The sequence below is a fragment of the Marmota flaviventris genome, chromosome 6 (genome assembly GCF_047511675.1).
Source record: "Marmota flaviventris isolate mMarFla1 chromosome 6, mMarFla1.hap1, whole genome shotgun sequence".
NCBI classification, from domain to species: Eukaryota; Metazoa; Chordata; class Mammalia; order Rodentia; family Sciuridae; genus Marmota; species Marmota flaviventris.
Window position 1 is genome coordinate 63,013,354 of NC_092503.1, and position 15,656 is coordinate 63,029,009.

Sequence of the window (15,656 nt, forward strand, 5' to 3'; positions counted from 1 at the left end):
TCCCTTTCTCCTTGCATATGCTCCTCTTATCTGCCAGTGGAGGCTGTTCAGACATTCAGCCTCCAAAACAGAGCAAAGTAACTTTTCTTTATAAAGTATTTTGTTAGGTCAGTAATGTCTGCTCTGCTGGATAAAGTCATGTTACTTGGCTTTTGGGGAGCATATGACTATTGATCCCACCCTTCATTTTCTTGGAACTCTCTCTTTCCTTGACTTCTGTAGCTCCAACACCTGTCTGGGTTCCCTCCTGCCTCTGTTGCTTCATCTCAGTTTCCTGGATGGGTGTCTCTTCCTTTGTCATCCTTTAAATGTGTCTTATCAGGGTTCTGTTCTTTGCAGTAGCAAACTAACACACTACCCAAACCCAAAATGTCCTAAACTCTTCTCACCACCCATTTCTTATTTGCCCCTCACTCATTTGAATCCAGTTATTATTTGCACAACTTTTCTCAGCACTGAGTTAATATGCAAGACGTACCATCTGAGACTTGCTTAATGCTTTAGAAAATACTCAATTACAGTAAATCAGAAAGTATATAAGCAAGTTACCTAATGGTGACAAAGTGCTTCTCAGCTATAATGTTGATTTGGGATTCAAGGTCCACCTCTTCCATGTGCAGGACCAATATTAAATCGTTTCTCCCAAAATCAAACCAAGAAAATAGAAGCTTTACAGTAAAATTAAGATCAACATTATCAATTAAATTGTTAATTTTTGAATAATGCAGACACATTTTAATAAAATAGCATGGCAAGTTTCATTTTGTAAAACCAGAAATAGTGCCAGTATCACATCCACTTATCACAGCAGCAGGGCCTTAAATCTTGTAAGGTATATTTAAAAACATGAAGTATAACATCATTGTGAGAAAACTTTTTCTAGTATAAATTAAATTTGTCCAGTATAAATTAAATTTGTAGTTGCTCATTTGTTTATGCTCTTTGTATTGGTGCCTGAGAAATATGCCACAATATCGTTAATTGCCCAGGCAGGAAAACAGAGGCTAGATGAGTCACCTATTGTTCGCCCTCTCTCTTCCCTTCTTTTACCCTTCCCTTCTTGCATCTCTCCTGCCCCATAACTTCCTCCCTCAGCCCCTCACACTTGGGCATCAGATATCTTTTACTCTCTGTTTTAGCTGCTCTTTTAGCATCTTGGTTCATTTTCTATTTCTTAGTTTATTGCTGTCTGAATCCTTTTATCTGTATGTGATAGTCAAACTAATTTAAAACATGGTGGCTTGATTGGATTAACTAGGAGCCATCCAACATTGTCAGAGTTCTTTATCTTCCTCATAAGCCAGTAGTATAGATAATGGTTACTCGAAATGTGATCTGGTATCACCAGGAAGTGGATTAAACATGCAGAATCTCAGGCCCTATCCTAGAACTACTGAGTCAGAATTTTCATGTTAACAAGTTCCCTCATGCACAAGTGTTTCAGCAACACTGATTTAATTGTTACTTGTTTGCTTACCATGGTAGAGCCTCAAGCAATACACATGCACTTTAAAATTTGGAAAACTGATTTGGTTGTCCCTTGATATTGTCATGGCAAGGCTGCAGATCCATGATACATGCACAAGGCATAGCAACAGAAATTTTTCTGAAGCTGCCTTTCTCAAAAGATGACAATATAACTAATAGGCATTTGAAGTTTTGTAGTCATTCAATTCAGACACTTTAAAATCAAGGCCCAGACTGATAGCATAAGGAAGGAATACCATGGACAGTGCTCCAGCTCTCAATGGTTGGCCTGAGAGACAATGTAGATAATTGAAAGCCCACAAGGCCCAGGGTGAGACATGCTTTAGTTTAAATCTTGGCTCTATCAGTACCTAGCTCTGGAAATTGAGATACTTAATTGGCCCCCCGGGCTTCAGTTTTCTCATTTGTAAAATTGGGATGAAAATATTTTTCTTGTTTTGAAAATCACTGAACAAAATACGTATCACTAGACTAGACAGGCAGGTGTTCAATTAGTTTCTTCCCTTTTCAATACCTCAAAGTTGGTTTTAAAAAGTCCTCGATAAATAAACTTGGCCTCTAACTTGGAACTAATGTCTGTAATTGTGACACCAAGACTGTCAAAATCAGTGGTGGTGGTGGTAGCAGTGGAGTAAAGATGCCCATTCTGGCTCCTGAAATCTTCATACCATCTCACTAGCTGGTGGAGCCTGGGCAGGTGAGCAGAAGCACACTTGAACTGCAGAGCCTGGGACTTGGCTTTCCACCAGGACTTCTTATGAGCCATTCTTTGAAGAGTCATCTCCCCGGCATCTCTTGTTAACCTAGCTCTGCTTAGTTCCCCTCTGCTAAGTTCATTATATCAGCATCATCCGATGCCCTTGAACTTTGGGTTCTCCTGTATCTGGCTGGATTACACTCCTACAGAGTAGCTTTTCCCTTGAGACTGAGTCTGACTTGAAAGATCTGTCTGAGGCTCAAGCTGCAGCTGGGCCTCATAACTGTACCTGTATTCTGTGTTCCCCATTTTGATGTTCTGATACCAAATGTTTGCCCAATTCTTAGCTGTGTTTACTTCTCAGAGTTTATTCTGCCTCCTTTCATCGTAAACAGCACTAGAAATAATCATCTTTGTCTGCTATGTCATAGACCTAATAGCTAAAATTTAACCTCCATCAGAGTGTTTAAGATTATATTTTAGCTTCTCTCATGGGATTTTACTTTACCTATACCTGCTTAGACAAGATGTTCACTGCAGTGAATCTCTGAAAATTTAAACCATATTTGAGTCAAAGACCAGATAATGTTTAACAAGGACGTAAATATTTCCAGGAAGCAGCAGTCAGCCAACCCACCTCCATGAGTGGGTGAGACAGATTTGCCCAGCAAAGCAATTGTGAGAGTGAATTGTAGTAAGTGATTCTTTGGGGTCAACCAAGGTGTTTAAAGTTTGTTTGGTTTCTAATCTCTCTTTTCTGGACATAGGGTTTGCGTTTTTGTTGTTGTTGTTGTTTTGTTTTTTAAAAAACAGTTTGTTTACTTTAATTTTTTTTTTTTTTTAGTTGTAGATGAACACACAGTTATCTTTATTTATTTCTAGGTGGTGCTGAGGATCGAACCCAGTGCCTCACACATGCAGAGCAGGTGCTTTACCACTGAGCCCCAGGGTTTACAGTTCTGATTGTCCCTTTTTTTTGCCCTTTATATTGCTGCACTCAGGATAATTTATTGCCATTCCCATAGCTGGACCTAGAGACTCAAGCAAATAATTTGGTACCAAACATCAAACTTATTTTCTTTACATGTGGATTCAACATTTACTGAGAGCAAAAGCTGAGCATGAAGTGGAGAAGGCACAGATGAACCACAGAGAGGTTCCAGCCCTCTTTGTTCCTTATCCCAGAGCATTTCAGCTCTGGTCCCAAACTCATCTACTCTACTTCCTATAAACAAGGCCCTGCAGCTCTCTGGCCCCTCTCCCTAGAAGGTAATCTGGTGATTACCTCAGTCATTCCATTGGGTTTCACTTCTGCAACTTGCTCAGGAAGGCTTAGTTTCAACTATACACACTACCTCTACCTCATTCCCAGTTATGACTGGAACCCTGAAGGCTGGTGTTTAGGCATCAGCCTGGATGGTCTCTCCAATCTTATCTACTTGGGGCTTACAACGTGCCCACATTTTATTAACAATTTGACTGTCCTTGCTGATATATTGGAGGAAGTAGAAAGGAAAGGGTGGGGCCCTTTTAGCCCAGCCTTTGCTGCATCAGGCAAAAGCCTGGATTCTGCCTATATACAACCTTCCACCTTAAGAGTGATGAACCCCCATCTTCAATCCTTTATTCAGTTCCTCTAAATTTTTAAACTACCCATGTTCTTGCTAGAATTTGTGTATATATCATCAACCTTTATGACACTTGGCCTGTTCTTTGTACTCAGGAACACTTAAAAAAATGAATTCAAAGAGGGAAAAATAATTGAACACATTTTCTGCATGAGGAAGTAGGGGTGTGGTGGGGGACAAAACCTATATCAGTGAGTTTCCTGATAAAGCTTTAAAGTGTTAAGACTTTTAAGATGGGTCTGTCAGAAAATTTCTCCACCTAAAGTGCATTTTATCATTTGTCAAACACACTGCGAAGACCTAGATAATTCTTATTTTTAAAATCAGCTATGCAAATACACAGTACTTTCCGGGCCGCCACACAATCTGATGCCCGACCTTAATCCGGGCCCTCGTCCCCAGACCCCGCCTGGTGGCGTTTCCTGCCCGCATCTCCGCGCGGCCCCAGGTGAGTCCTGCGAACTCCCCGCTCTCGGGACTTGCGGGAGGGGCTGGAGCGAAGGCGGGGAACGGGTCAGGGAGGGGGGAGACGGAGATCCAGGCCCGACCACAGCTTGCTGGCGGTAGAGCCGCATTTTCAGCCGTCGCCGCAGCCCCTGCCCTCGCGTGGAGAGCGGTTCCTGGGCGTGCCTCCTGGAGGCGCGGAGCCCGCCCGGCGCACCCCAACCCTGCAGCTCCGGCCCGGGCGGAGGCCGCCGGACCGCGGAGATGCGGGGCGGGGGCAGGGCGCGGGGTAGGTGACTATCCCGCCTCTGTTTCCCTGCCCCGGGGAGCAATGACATCACGCGGCCTTCTCCAGGCGCCGACACAAAGAACGGCGCGGAGAGGCCGCTACTGGGGCAGCCGGCGGCCGCCGCTGAGGCTCAAGGCCCCGGGGCCTCGCCGTCCAGGCCAGCCGCCGGTGGCTTGCGCCCTTCCTCTTCCTCCTCAGCCTCCGCCGTCTCCTCGGTCTCCGCCGCCCGCGCCGCCCGCGCCGCCCGCGCCCTCCGCGCTCAGCTGAGCCGGCGCCGGGCCGTGCCGGCCCCTTCCCATGCGGGCGGCGCGGGCCCAGGGAGGGGCGCCCGGAGCCAGCCGCGCAGCATGCACTGGGGGGTTGGCTTTGCCTCGTCCAGGCCGTGCGTGGTGGATCTGAGCTGGAACCAGAGCGTCTCCTTCTTCGGCTGGTGGGCCGGGTCCGAGGAGCCCTTCTCCTTTTATGGGGACATCATCGCTTTCCCTTTGCAGGATTACGGTGGGATCATGGCAGGGCTGGGCTCCGATCCCTGGTGGAAGAAAACCCTTTACTTGACCGGGGGAGCTTTGCTGGCCGCAGCTGCGTATCTGCTCCACGAACTCCTGGTCATTAGGTGAGCCGGAGAGAGGGCCCCGCGCACCGGCGCCGAGAGGGGCACCTGGCCGGGGCATGGCCTGCGCTAGGGGGGTCCTGTGCCAGCCCCTCGGTCACGCCGCCCAAATGCCCAGGCGGGTTCTGCCCTTACTTTACCCCGAAAGTCCTCTCTGGTCACCTGGCTTTGAGGGGCAGTTAAGTTGAATTAAACTGGTGCCGGGAGGGAAGAACATTTGTCACCCAGCCTTTCGGTGCTAGAAGCAAAAATGCTATGGGTTACTAGTTGTTATACAGCAAAATACTCTTGAGTAATATCCTTAAGAAGATATTTGTATCAATAGAATTAGGCTTTGTAGATATACTAAGTTGCACTCTTGTGAAATGCCTTATAGGTTTCATAGTTAATAATGTTGGAATACCAACTGCTAACCTCATCTATTACTAAAAAGATTAGTTCTATGCTATTCCTCCCTAAGTGTCAACATCTTCAAGAAGCTGCAATTGCAAAAGCTCTAGAAAGCAGCGGGTTCCGGTTAGAGATGCATGGCTAAATGTAGTCGTGTGCAGTTTTGATGCAGTCTTAACCTGGTTATCTGCTTGTCTGATACTGAATGCTAAGCACCATCTTCAAGCTTAAATGTCACTGTGTGAGCAGTAGGAGATCCAAGGGTAGGACTAGCACATGGGCGTGTTTGACATAACACTGGAGTCACCCAGGGCTGTAAACAGTTGCATCCGCTGCAGCAGAATGTTTACAGAATTGACATGGAAATTCCGGAAAATGGAGACCCCTGCTGTTGGTACATCCAGTGTCACAGGAGATCTTTGTTGGTATAGAGTAATAGCACAGGGTTCTGACACAGGCTTTGGCTAATTGATAATAACAATTTATGCTTAAAATTTTCATGAGTTTCAGGTTCAATTTGAGCCTGGAAGATTACCTGAAGCAGAGCAGTTTTCAATAGCTCAGAATGTCCCTCCTGGCCAGTATATTCTGAAGAGGGAGAAATGTGGCCACACCATGGTTTTCTAGGTGGACATCCAGCGCAAGATGTTATTATAACAAAGACAGTGGCAGGTGACCTTTAATGGGCCTGCAGGGATTCCAGGAGGGCATTGTGACATCCTGACTCTATCTTGAATGTTTCCTCTGTCTGAAAGGATGGGAAATTATTTAGGTCTGGGAAAATGTGTTTGTTGGCTTTCATTATCTACCCACAACTGAGAATTGAGAAGTTTATTTTAAGCATGTTACACATTTAATTCTCTTCTCCAGTGCATTGGATCTAGTTGAACCACATAAAAATATTTTTAAAGTGAATTATCTTCCTAGATTATTCCATATTTGTGATAGTTTTGGAAGCTCTATTTCAAGTTAGGTTTCAAACCATATAAAGAACATTTGTGCAGTATTTTAAGTGGTAATCAGTTGTTCCTTAATTATATTCCAATCTAAAACTTTGAAGGTCCTGGACCATGTGGCTTCTGAACAGTTTTCCAGTTTTGGGAGGGAGGAGTGAAGGCTTCGCAGGGATAATGGAAACATGACTTAAATGACCTTGCAGAAATAGTGGGGAGCTCAGAGGTCACTTTGGAATAGGCCACACCCTAGCAGGTGTAGTCCCTGTCTTCTGCAGAGCCCTTTACCCACAGACATTTCCTTCCCCATTTAAGGGACCACAAGGCCCAACACTAGATACATGGATTAAGGAGTTTTAAATCCTTAGTTTTCACTTTCATTTCTTGACAAGTGTTTGAGATAATTTTGGTAATCCCTGCCATGATACAAGTAATAACAAAGTGCTGTCCATGTATGAAAACTTAGTAGGGACTCTGTATGGGGGTGCTGTACATGTGTGTGATTGCACTCATCCCTAACGACTGTCGCATTGAAGCTTGTTCTCCATTTTATGGATAAGAAATTTCGACTGAGGGAAGTTAAGCAACTTGCCCAAGATCACATAGTAAGAGCTGTAGGATTCAAGAGTGAGAATGTGTGTCCATGAGTGGAGACTGTGCTGTTTATACTGCCTCCTAGAAAGTGTCTACTCTGAAAAGTTTTGTTGGAGGAATAGAAGGAGAAATGTGGAGAACCAAGGGATTGCTGAGGAAAGGCATTGTTCAGACCTGTGGTGGGGACCCGACTTCCTGTCAGCTCCTAGGGCTCTGCCCTAGAAGACAGGAGGCTTGAGGACTGAGGCTTCAGAGGTTACAAGCTGGAGACTTTCACTTAAGGTGAAATTCAAGCTTCAATTGTCTGTATAGCACAGGTGAAACAAAACAAAACAAAATCTGAAACACATGGGATGGAAAACACACCTTGAAATAACTACATTATCTGTGTTCACTGGCAACTGCAAATTCTTCCCCACCCTGCTTAGACTTTCTGCTGCACAGACTTTACCTAGACCTGTAGCTATGTCTTGGAGTGGCAAATAAGGTGACAGGTGAGAATTATTTAGGAAGGCTTGTTAATGAGAATAACCAAAGCAGATATTTTAGTAGGGAGATGGGTGCTTGTCTGGGATGACATTTGAGGTTTTATTCATATTTTTTTCCACCACCATATATTGTTCCAACCCTCTGTTTCTCCTGAGTGGAAATTAATCTGAGAACTATCTTAAGTTTAAGACATTTGGAAATTGGTTGTTTGTAAAGTGAATGATTAAGTAAGGACTTAATTACTAGTAGCTCATTTGTACTTTTGGTGCTCTAGCTCTGCCTATCCTAGAAAACTTACTTAGTAAGTTCAAAGCAGCCCATGGATCATCTGATCTCTCCAAATGAACAACCCACTCATCAGCCATGCTCAGAGGCATGGTCATCTGTGATATACTTAGCCATACAGGTAGGAGCTTTTCTCCTGCTTGAGTGACTAGTTGGTGTTTTTCAGGTGTTATCACCTCATTACAAGGCTACTTCCTAAAATATAGCTCTACAAGAAACAACCCACCTGGTCTTCTAAGCTAGACAGAAGTTTCTGATGTATGAGGGGCAGGTATCTTGACCTGGATTGTCTGGGTTTAAATTAAATTCTGCCTCTGGCCAACCATGTACCTTGTAGTAAGCTCTTGATTACATAGTTTCTCATCTGTAAAATGGGGATAATAATAGTAGCCTTCCTCATAGAATTGATTTAATGTGTTATCCCATGTGAAATGCTTAGAAGAGAGTTTGTCATTTGTGGGCATTCAGTAAAGCTTATCCATCATGAGCTATTATGGGCAAATGGTTTGCATGTTCTAAATCAAATGGATTGTGCTAGTAAAATTAGTTGAGAAAATTTCCATTTTGGTATCTTTGACATGCTTATGAACTGGAATTATTACAGATGTGATCTTAAATTGGTGTTTTTTGGGCAAGTTATTTAACTTCTTGGAGCTTTAGTTTCCTTGTCTTCTGTAAAATATAAGCATGGTATGATCTAAATTTAAACCATAACAATATTCAGTATATAGTGTTATTGTCAGAATTAAATAAGTTAACACGTGTGCTATATATAAGATCACTGGCATATTGTGTGCATCCATTCTTATTATGACATGCTCCAAATTAACCATTAGAATTAGATGTTCTGTCCAGTGGAGCAGGGAGTTTTATATTTCTCTCCTTTCCTTTCAGTTCTTAAAATTTTGCCTCACTAATTTACATTGAAAATATCACTTTGCTATATAAGTTACTTTACTGGACAAAATCAGTTAATTTGATTTTGCAAGTGAATGTTTATTGCAGCTTTATTCATAATTTCCCAAATATACAAACAATTAGGATGTCCTTCAACAGGTGAATGAAAGGGCAAACTATTCTACAGTCATACAATTGAATGCATTCACTATAAAAAAGGAAAGGCCTTGGGCTCCGGATGTGGCTCAAGTGGTAGCACTCGCCTGGCATGCGTGAGGCACTGGGTTCGATCCTCAGCACCACATAAAAATAAAATAAAGATATTGTGTCCATCTAAAACTAAAAAATAATAATAATAAGTAAATATTAAAAATAAGGAAAGGCCTAGAAAGCTGCAAACAGTTAAGTATCAAGACTATAGTTTGTGCTGACTAGGAACATAGTCTAAGTGGGTTCTTGATTTTAATAACTTACCTCCCACATATTTCATTTAAATGAAAACCTTAGTTTTATAGTGAATATTGCCAGAAAAATAGCAAATATTTTTTATTCTTCTGACTTGACTGATATTTTTAAAATGAATCATTCTGAGCTCTTCAAGTTGAATGGGCCCTTGGGTGGTAAATTTCTTCAAGAGAATTTGTTTGACAAAGCAGGGAGGCTGAAGTAAGTGAGCATCCGTGTGATACAACAAAGATGATGTCTGGTTAGAAGTAGGTGTAGAATGTAACTGGTAAAATCTTAGGGATTTTGGGAAAAGGGAAGTTTATCTGACTGGAAAATGGCTAGGTAGAATGACAGATGGAAATTACAAATGATTCTGCTGGGGGATATTATATAAGTAGGACTGTATGGAATGATAAGATTTTATAGTTTAAGGAGATAAGACCTCTGGGGATATCTCTTTGAATAATAATACATTCCACTACTCTTATTTAATCTTTGACAGCTCACTAAATATTTACAGGTATTCCTTTATTTAGTCTACACAATAATCAATACAGAATTGGTATTATCCTCACTCTTCAGGTAAAGGCAGGTACAGAGGCCTAGAGTGACATGGCCAAGAGGAATCAGGGCTTGAACTTGACCCCAGGTGTCCAGATTTGGAATCCAGCATTTGTTGTACAATGCAGTGGCTATTGAAAAACTATCCAGGAAAGTCCTCACTTTAAAAAGGAACAAAAGGAAGAGCTGGATATGTGTCTGAGACAGGAGAAAGGAGAAAGCAGAGACATTAAAACGTGAGCTGTGTGGCCAAAGTGGGTACCCTGCGAAGGTACAGAGAGTGGAGGAGAGAGAGAAAAAGTGAGAGCAAGGGAGCCAACCCAGAAGCCAGGTTTCATAGCACTTCAGGTGGAAGGCCAGGTGAGGGACCGGAATGTTCTGTTTTAAAGTCCCTGCAGACTTCATCATAGCAGAACAAATCTGCACTGTTATTCCTGAGCCTTAACCATGAAGACACTGTTTCATAGTTTAGCCTGGCCAAGAACATAGGTGCTGACTACCTGGTACTGTCCAGGTTCTGACTTTGAACAAGGTAATCCTCTGTGCCCCAGTTTTCTCATCTGAAGAACATGTATGATGACAATACCTACTGCATAAAGTTATTATGAACATTACATGAAATGATATCTGTGAAACCTCTAGAACTCTATGTGACACATCATCAGCACAGAAATTTTTGTTCAACTTGTCCCTGGCAATAAACATAGCCACTTGGAGAAGAGATGGACCCGTCCCAGAAAATATGCTTCCTGCCCGTTAGCTACCAGTAACAGAGGTGGTTGATTTATAGTTACTTTTTTGAGTCACTGGGGTCATGGTAATATCAGAGTTTGCAAGAGCTTCTTGGGCTTCGACTAAACTTCTATTCTGCAAGTGCTGGGTGAGGTAAGCCCCTGCAGTAAACACTTCTGCATGTTCATCAAGGACTGCAACTCTGCAGGGTCCTCTCAGGAAATAAGGGAACTAAACATATAACATGCAGATTGTTTTTTATTTCTGTTTTGGTTTTGACAGGAAACAGCAAGAGATTGACTCCAAAGATGCTATTATTTTGCATCAGTTTGCAAGACCTAACAATGGTGTCCCCAGTTTATCTCCTTTCTGTTTGAAAATGGAAACTTATTTAAGGATGGCTGACTTACCCTATCAGGTACTTGTTTGCAAATATGTTTTATTCTCATGACATCACTCAGCAGGGAAAGTGTTTAATATCATGTAGTGGATGCCAGAGGAGGTGGGGTCTAAAAGTAGTGGTGCCCTGTCCTTAGTAAGATAGAGATACTTAATTGCAGGGTCTGTTGATTTGACATCCGTTTTCATGATGGATCAAAAGAATGAACTTTTGTGGGATTCAGGGCCACAATATTTTCCTTTAACGTTACGTATACTTTGGTTAATGGTTCAAATAGGCCTCCTGGGCAGCGGTTGATAACGGTGAGTGTGCCATTGTCTGATGTTTTTTCTCCTCTAGGTTTCCATTTATTGAGAGCATTAAATTTTGTCTCTCATGAATCTGGTGTCTCTAGGGCCCAGTAGGCACCAGATAGATATTTGTGTATATCGTGAGAGCTTTTCCATGTTCTGTTCAAGTGGTTTTCAGGGAAACACTTGCTTATTTCAGCATTTAAGAATGAACAAAAGAATGAACAAAAGGATGCATATAAGGTATAGATTTCCCTGAGCAATGCTTAAGTCATTTTTCATAAATTTACGTGTTATGTTTTCATTGCCATTTAATCCTATGTATTTAAAAGATTTCCCTTATGTTTTATTCCCCTTATGTTTATCAAAGTTCTAGCCTTAAGGAATTTTTTTAAGCTTTGATTTTTGTTATTGTTTTTAATTTTATGGTTGGAGAAGATAGTGTCTGTATTATTATTGGTTCTTTGGAATTTATTGAGGTTTTTTGCCTAGTGTGTGGTTACTTTTTAAAAATAGTGAAATAATTAAGGAACTACATATTATGTGGATATAGAGCTCTTTATATATCTATTTGCTTGAACATGTTTACCCTCAGGATTTTTAAAAAATTTGAATTCTGTATTGTCAGATATTGAAATGGATTTTCCAGATTTCTTTTGTGCTTGGCTTTCTCTATCTTTTTGTGCATTTGTTTCTCATAAGCAATACATTATTTATATTCAATCTGAGTCTTTTAATTGGTCAGTTAATCTGTTTATAATTATTGTAATATCTGTTTTGTTAGGAGTTATTTCTAACATCCTATTTAATATTTTCCTCCTCACTACACTTCCTTTTTGTTAATTTTTTTTTCTCATTTCCTGCATTCTAATGGATAGATAAAAACTATTTTTCCTGTCATTTAAAAAATTCTATTTTGTTGAGGTAACCACTCTTAAGACCCACATTGGGTTTATTTGTTAAATTACTGAAGTCTGTATTTACCCTGCAATAATACAAATACATTAGCAGTTTGCATGTACTTTGGGTCTCTTTTTTTCCCCAGTTATCTTTCCAATTGTCTTACTGTTTAACATTTTAATTCTGAAATTTGGGCAATCTTTTCCATTTTTGTTTGGTATTCTTAGGCGACACACTTTACTGTTATTTGACTAGCCTTATTGCCCACATATCTTATCCTACAGAATTTGTTCATCTTTTTATTTGAATACTTCCTTGGTGAATATTTTCAGAGTGAGTTTTTATGTGTTGAGCCTTCAGTGGCTTTGAGAGCCTGAGAATATCTTTATTACAGCCTCACATCTATGTTCAAAGTTTTTCTCCTTCCATGTTTTAAAAAGATTACTCTATTGTCTTTTTTACATTGGTGTTACTGTTTGATTTTACTCTCATTCTTTTTTTCCTCTGTAAATTCTCTTGGAATTCCTTTTAATATTTTAATATTCTTAAGTTTCACTATAATGTATCTTGGTGTGGGTCATTATGTGTACTCTTTGTCCTTTATAAACTTGTTTAATCTGAGTCCTTCATCTCTTTTTAATTCTAGGGAATTAGTGATCAATTTTTAAAAAATGTTCCTTTTTCTGCTTCTTTATTGTCCTCTCTTCCATTCCTGTTCACTATTGTCTGTATATTAGAACCTCTAATTGTGTTTTCTGTATCTTCATGCTCTATCCTTTAATTCTTCTCTGATTGTCTCTAGGAGCATTCTTCTCTCTGAACTTCTATTGCACTGCTTTATTCTGTTCTTGTATCCATTGTGCTATCTATCTTATCTGTTGATTTCAACTTTAGTCTCTTACTGATCTCTTCTTTTATCCCTTTGAGGGATAGCTGTGTTGATTAAAAGCTTTTAGACTGTTCCAGGAATGCTTCACACCATACATATTTAGTGTGTTAACTTTCTCTTGTAGTATTGGTACTCTTCATATGTCTAGTTATTCTGGTTTAAGAGCTTTCACCAGGGATGCCAGCTTCCTTGCCTGGGAAGGGCTAAAATTCAGGCTACATATTATGTGCCCCTGAGGAGCTGGATTGAAGGAGGTGAGCTTTTGGCATCCCCTAAACACTGTGGTCCTTTTGATTTGTTGCCAGTCATCCAAATGGCTCTCACTGGTCTGGGGTTTACCTTTAGGCTCTTACAAAGTGGCAGCACTGGGAAGAGGTAGTCTCCTTAGGTTGCAACAGACCAGCTGGTGGGATATAAGGATATCCCCATAAGGATATCATTCCTCTAACTCCTGACTTCCTATCGTCTGTACTTACTGAGCCAGTAGAGAAAAGGGGATGGGGCCAGCATCCTTCTAAGTCTATGCTAGAACAAGGTGATCGACGTACTTTCAGCTTGAAAAGTGCTGTGATGGAAGTCTTCTGGGAACAAAGTAGAGTAGCACTGAATCAGGACTTCAGATGAGGGGATAGGGAAGGAATGGGACATCTAGGAACAAACAGAAAGAGGGTCTTTTAACTCGAACGTGGGTGCAAGGGGCGAATCTGGAGAGAGAAGCAGAGAGAAGAGTAAACAGGACTTACGAAGCTAGCAACGGAGGAGAAAATAGCACTAAAAACAGACCAGGCTTGAATCATCTAAATGCATTGGATCATATTTGGAAGATCATTGTTTAGCTTGGTGCTGGCAGTCAGCATTTGAGGATGTGTCACTGCGGGACGTAAATTGAAGGAAGAGATTGCTATCCAGCAGCTCCCTGTCCATTCCATCATTGCTCTTGACTATATCACTTCACTTAGTTGTGACAGCTTTTGGGTAATTAGGGCCCAAAATGTGGATTTTATATACTGCCACCAGTGGCTACTTTCAAGATCTTTTGCCTTCTCCCACCCTTAATGAAGTAATCTTGCCGTGTGGACTGTTCTGCCCATTCCTTTCTTTCCTTCAGACCCTCAAGTGCTGACTATTACAGACCTGTCTCTACCTGCAGCCAGACTTCCTTTGTTCCTGTTTGAGAGTAGCTCCTTTTAATAAGCAGAAGGGAGCAGCAGGATACATGCCCTGCTGTGATGTCTGACTCCTATTACAGGGGTCTTTAAGAAGAGCCATGCTTATCCCTTCCAAATTATTATTATTTATTAAATATATCTTTAAAAGGGGATCAAAAAAGGGCTGTTTTCTTCTTCTGTGAGGATCTAGGGAAAATAAATGGAGAGTGTTCCTGGGTGACAGAGCCTAAAGGAAGATGGTTGTGTGGTGTAGAAATGAATGCTCTGCGACTGCCCAGGGTTCCCTGAGCACTCTATACTGTCAGCATGGGTTTGTGGTTGCAGTTGCACCTCAGTCATGCTCTGGAAGTACCCTAGAGCCCATTGCTGGGACTGATCAGTACAAAGGTGTTTTTGTCCTGGAGTCAGGCATCTCCGCCCTCTGCCCCTTTCTTTCTTGTTAAAAAAAAAAAAAAGATGAAAATGCCCTGTTCCTAGGATCAAGACTTTGTAATTGAAGATTTAAAATTTTTGTAATCTAAATGGGAAAGGAATGAATATTTGGTGACCTTCAGTAGGAAATTATAAGATTATAGGATTATTTTTAGCCCCTGATATATTGGACGTATTATTTAAAAAAATCAAGATATAAATAATGATACTTTAATATAAAAATATTTAGTATATAGACCCACAGGAAGTTGCCAAAAAATGTACTAGGAGATACAGTTAATTAAAAAAAAAATCCCAAAGCTGGGTAGAGCAGTTGTAGAGTACTTGCCTAGCATGCATGAGACCCTGGGTTTGCAAAAAACAAAAACAAAAACAAACCAGAACAAAATGAAAAACAAACAAAACCCTCTGAAAGCAGCTTTACTGTTTTTCCAATTACATATAGAATATAGATAGCATGTGATCCTTGTCTAAATTTCTAAATTTCAAATAGTACAAAAAAAATTTTAAACAGTAAGCAAAAAGCACCTGACATTCTGTTAGCTAGTGATTACCATAACATATTTTTTGACTATCCTTCTGTACATTTGTCTAGACATATGTAATAACACCTACCTTGTTTGATGTAACTGGTTGTATAAAAAGCATGTATTTCACAAAATAATTCTTCTTAAATAAGAGAAAGCAGAAAGAAAATTCCCCTTTGGGACTCCCTGCCTTGGCCCTTAGCCCTAACTTTTGATTTCTAATTTATTTCTTGATCTTGTCCCTCCCCTCCATTTTTGTGATTTGAATTTTTTTCTCAAGCTATAGACAAGTGAAAAGAATATTTGAGGGAGCACCCCAGGTCCTTTACCTGAACTCACTGTTGGCTAGCATATTGCTTCCTTTGCTTTATTTATCTTTATGCTTCCATTTGTTAACTTTTTTAAAAATAATTAATTTGCAAATACATTGCAGACATTATGGCATTTAACCATGCAGACTTTAGCATGCAGCTCCTCCAAATAAGCACATTCTTTTCTACAAAACTACAATGTGTAGTGGATGCATGGATTTTTTCAATGTGTTA

At 40.8% G+C, this 15,656-nt stretch overlaps 1 protein-coding gene across 2 annotated transcripts in view; it reads left to right on the plus strand.

The window, feature by feature from the left end:
• Positions 1-4,384: 4,384 nt before the first annotated feature.
• The window catches only part of Faxc (failed axon connections homolog, metaxin like GST domain containing), a 69,226-nt gene continuing 57,954 nt past the window's right edge, over positions 4,385-15,656 (plus strand). The window contains exons 1-3 of one of the 2 annotated variants that reach the window (XM_071613192.1): positions 4,385-4,546; positions 5,038-5,159; positions 10,787-10,922. In XM_071613192.1, the coding sequence (XP_071469293.1) occupies positions 5,053-5,159; positions 10,787-10,922 (243 nt within the window). In that variant the 5' untranslated portion in view covers positions 4,385-4,546; positions 5,038-5,052. Of the gene's footprint in view, positions 4,547-4,855; positions 5,160-10,786; positions 10,923-15,656 lie in introns of those variants that run through there. The other variant, XM_027928204.2, reaches the window with a different exon arrangement.